This window comes from Rhagoletis pomonella, unplaced genomic scaffold (assembly GCF_013731165.1).
Source record: "Rhagoletis pomonella isolate Grant_MI unplaced genomic scaffold, Rhpom_1.0 Rhpom_scaffold_00006, whole genome shotgun sequence".
NCBI classification, from domain to species: domain Eukaryota; kingdom Metazoa; phylum Arthropoda; class Insecta; order Diptera; family Tephritidae; genus Rhagoletis; species Rhagoletis pomonella.
The window spans coordinates 27,099,727-27,103,196 of NW_023458560.1; the positions used below are offsets into that span (position 1 = coordinate 27,099,727).

General features: G+C 35.7%; 1 protein-coding gene across 2 annotated transcripts; it reads right to left on the reverse strand.

Annotated features, from left to right (window-relative positions):
- Positions 1-767: 767 nt before the first annotated feature.
- On the reverse strand, positions 768-3,307 carry LOC118740552 (cleft lip and palate transmembrane protein 1 homolog). 2 transcript variants are annotated; one of them, XM_036472131.1, is made up of 4 exons: positions 3,049-3,307; positions 2,298-2,975; positions 2,010-2,249; positions 768-1,937 (listed from the first exon to the last, which is right to left on the reverse strand). In XM_036472131.1, the coding sequence occupies exons 1-4, from the start codon at positions 3,094-3,096 to the stop codon at positions 1,065-1,067; spliced, it is 1,839 nt and encodes a 612-aa protein (XP_036328024.1). In that variant the 5' UTR covers positions 3,097-3,307; the 3' UTR covers positions 768-1,064. The 2 variants fall into 2 exon arrangements, with proteins under 2 accessions (XP_036328024.1, XP_036328023.1); XM_036472130.1 differs by having other exon boundaries at positions 2,010-2,975.
- Positions 3,308-3,470: the final 163 nt, after the last annotated feature.

A 3,470-nucleotide genomic window follows, 5' to 3' on the forward strand; every position in this document is an offset into this window, starting at 1 on the left:
GCCGACTTTAACGAGTTGTCGCTTCTTATACATTTACGTTCTTTGGTATCAACATCAATGCGCTTCTCCTTACAGGCACCTATGTATTTCCATAAATGCTTTACGAACATAAGCTTCGGAAAAAATAAGTCAAGTTTTGACTTTTATATTTGACGGAAAATAATAAAAGTCAAATTTTAACTTTTATTTTTTACCGCAAAAATAAGTCATATTTTAACTTTTGAATTTGACCGAAAAAATAAAAGTCATGTGTTAACTTTTATTTTTGACCAAAAAAAAAAATTAAAGTCATATCTTAACTTTTATTTTGGACCGAAAAAATTAGTCAATTTGTAACTTTTATTTTTGACTGAAAACATATGTATTGGTGAAAAAACAGCGATTATTTTTTTACTTTTTTGAAAAAAAAAAATCATAACCGTTACGGTCCCTGAATTTTAGTAGTTATCCCGATGGTGCACAATTATTTCGAAGATGTATTACTGTGGTCCTCTTCAAATTTATATTCGGCGGTTCGCCATTGTCAGCTGAGAAATATTTTTAGTGGGATATGCTAGCATGTACTTACTATTCAACTGCTTATCTTGTAAATACTTAAAAACACGTTGTATGTACATATGTACTTGTGTTTAAGTACTTATCCCGTCGAACGTTACCACAACCACTCGACTTCAATGCATGTAGTTTATCCAAAAGATAAGATTGAGATAAAGCAACTGATAGCAAGCTAAATAGTTTGAAATGTATGTATTTAGACACAATGCTTATGTATGTACGTATGTATGTTTGTCTTTATTAAAAGAATTAAATTTTTTGCTTTTTTGAAATTTCAATGTACAATTTTCAAATAGCAACTTAAATTATGTAAATAAATTCTCTAATTAAATTTTCTAACATATAGGAAGTGAAGGTCCAGAACAAAACAAGAATAAAGATATGCCTTTTCACAGAAAATCTTATTCATACTTGAAATATCCACATACTAACTAGGTGTGGCATTTGAAATCCTGTTTTAGAATTAACTAGCATCTACATAATATGTATAGTATATATAGGAAAAATACTTAATCTTTTTTCTTTTCGGCAGCTGGTTTAGGTGCATCTTCCAGTCTTTTTTTAGACGCTTCTTCCTCCATTTCGCCGGAGAAACCAAATTCATTAACACGCTTGTAATCAACGCGATATTGCCAACGTTGATGCAAGAACACAAAGAAAATAATATCGTCGCGGAAGCATCCCAGCCTGTACATTGTAGGCATTTTGATCACAAAAGCAAATATATCATCTATGAATGTGTTTAGGAATTTGTAGGTCATCATACGCCAAGGCAAATGCGCTACGGACTTAAGCTTATAATTGATGAACAACTGTGGCGTCATCATGATGAAGCCAAATGTCAGCAGGTAACCGTAGAGCATATTTAGCACAAATGAGTACCAGCCTTTGTGCTCATTATACACTAACGAATAGATAAAATAACCTATCAGGAGGGGGAAACAGGCCCAACCCAGATATTTGAAGGCGAGATTGTCATATTCTTTTGTATTACTATCCGCGTAAGAACCCTTATCTTGAAAACTTATTTTTGGGAGAATACCCAGTATTTTCTGATCTGTGTTATAGTCGATGTCGACGACTTTGTGAATTTTCCAAATTTCGATACCTAGACCAACAAAGCATGAAACACGTATCATAAAGTTGGTTTCATTGTCCAAAACGTATAGAAGCACAATCAATGATTGAAATACGCCGAAAAATACGGAACGCACTGAGAGACCTTCCAGCGATTTACGATTATTCCAAAACTGTATGTCGTTTTTGAAGGCCAGTAGTTCAAATACTGAATGTAATATCGATATAGCAATAGTCATTCCAAGCAAATATATGTTTGTATCAAGCAGTGTTTCTTTCAAAGAATCTTGATCCTCGTCAGACTCCTAAAAATAAAACCCAAACATATAAATATTTATTCATCGTAATTTAGCACTTTTTTTCTACACTTAACTTACCTCTGGCGCACCAGAAGTCATCAATTCACCCAGCATGTTGCCACCCCATTTGTTTTTCATTTGCTGTGCGGCATACAACTGCCATTTAAACATACTTAAGGGTTGGAAGGTTAAATGCAAATCTAATTCTGGCGTTGTTTCATTAATAGGAAAATATTCGCGTTGCAAATTCCAATAGTCATTAATAAATACTATAGGCAAATAAGTTTTTCCTCCATCCACAAACTTTACATACTCATCCAATGGAGGCGGTACGCTACCGGCAGCCCAATTAGTTTGATCTACAACCAAATTTATGGTCAAATTTGGATGCCAATGCGACACAATAGTATCTTTAAGATTCGCATGCTCCAATTCAATGGCTAATTTTTCCTTTTCTCCAGCAAGCAGATTATAATTTCGGTTAACACGTATGCGTTTAAATTTATTCAGCATACGTTGCTGATGGCCCATCATACCCCGCTTAGCATAATTTTCTGCTTCAGGGTCAGGGCTCTCTCCAGTAGGTGTGACAAATGCATGCAAATAGATACTGCCATTGTTCATCAATGATTTCGATGCTTTTAACTTTAAATTGTGTGTATAAATGCCATCGCGTTTTGGTCCCGATGACCAGTCACCATATACAAGATCCTCTTGTTGCCATATTAAATTCGATTGTTGCTTAAAATCTACAACATCAGCATTTTCCGACAGCCAGACGTGCAAATCAAAGAGTGTACCATTTTCAAAGTAATTCCAAGCATTTATCCGTGGAGCCGAACTCGCAGATTTTTGTTGGCTGGCATCGTTAGCATCTGCTTGTGGACGCCGGAAAAACGAGCTTATGAAGTAAATTATAAGCGCACGCAATATTAACGATTTGGTCACGGCAAAGAACGATTCCAATTTTGTGGCTTGCGGTGGTTGTTGACCTTGTTGCTCTGGGTTGTTGGGGTCAGCAGCACCATCGGGCGCAGCCGCTACCTATGTATTCAGTTTTTTTTTTCAATGTGATATAATTGAATCTTCAAACTTGTTATATTAAGGGGCTTCTTACCTCGCCATTTCCCTTAGCAGCATGCTGCGGCTGTGCGTCACTTGACATCTTTACTACAAATTATCCGTTTATTGGCGGCACTTGTTTGATATGTGTCAATGGAGATTTTCTTCTATCAAATAAGTGCTAGATCAAAGTCCTTGGATATATTTTAACAGATTTTTCACCACATGACCTTTTAAATTAACTATTTTAGTAAATTTACACGGCTAAGAAAAAATGATGTGGAAAAATATGACTTTTAAGGCTGACCAGTGCAGCCAATCTGGTAAGAGAAACGTTCTTGTTAGAGCTGCCAACACACCCTGCAATAATGCCGCAAGAGTTTTGTTTTATGTATTGGGGCAAGGCGCATCAATTACAGGTGATAGCGATAGAAGCTATGCTTCTTCTTATGAGCACGCTTGTGTCAAATTATCGTC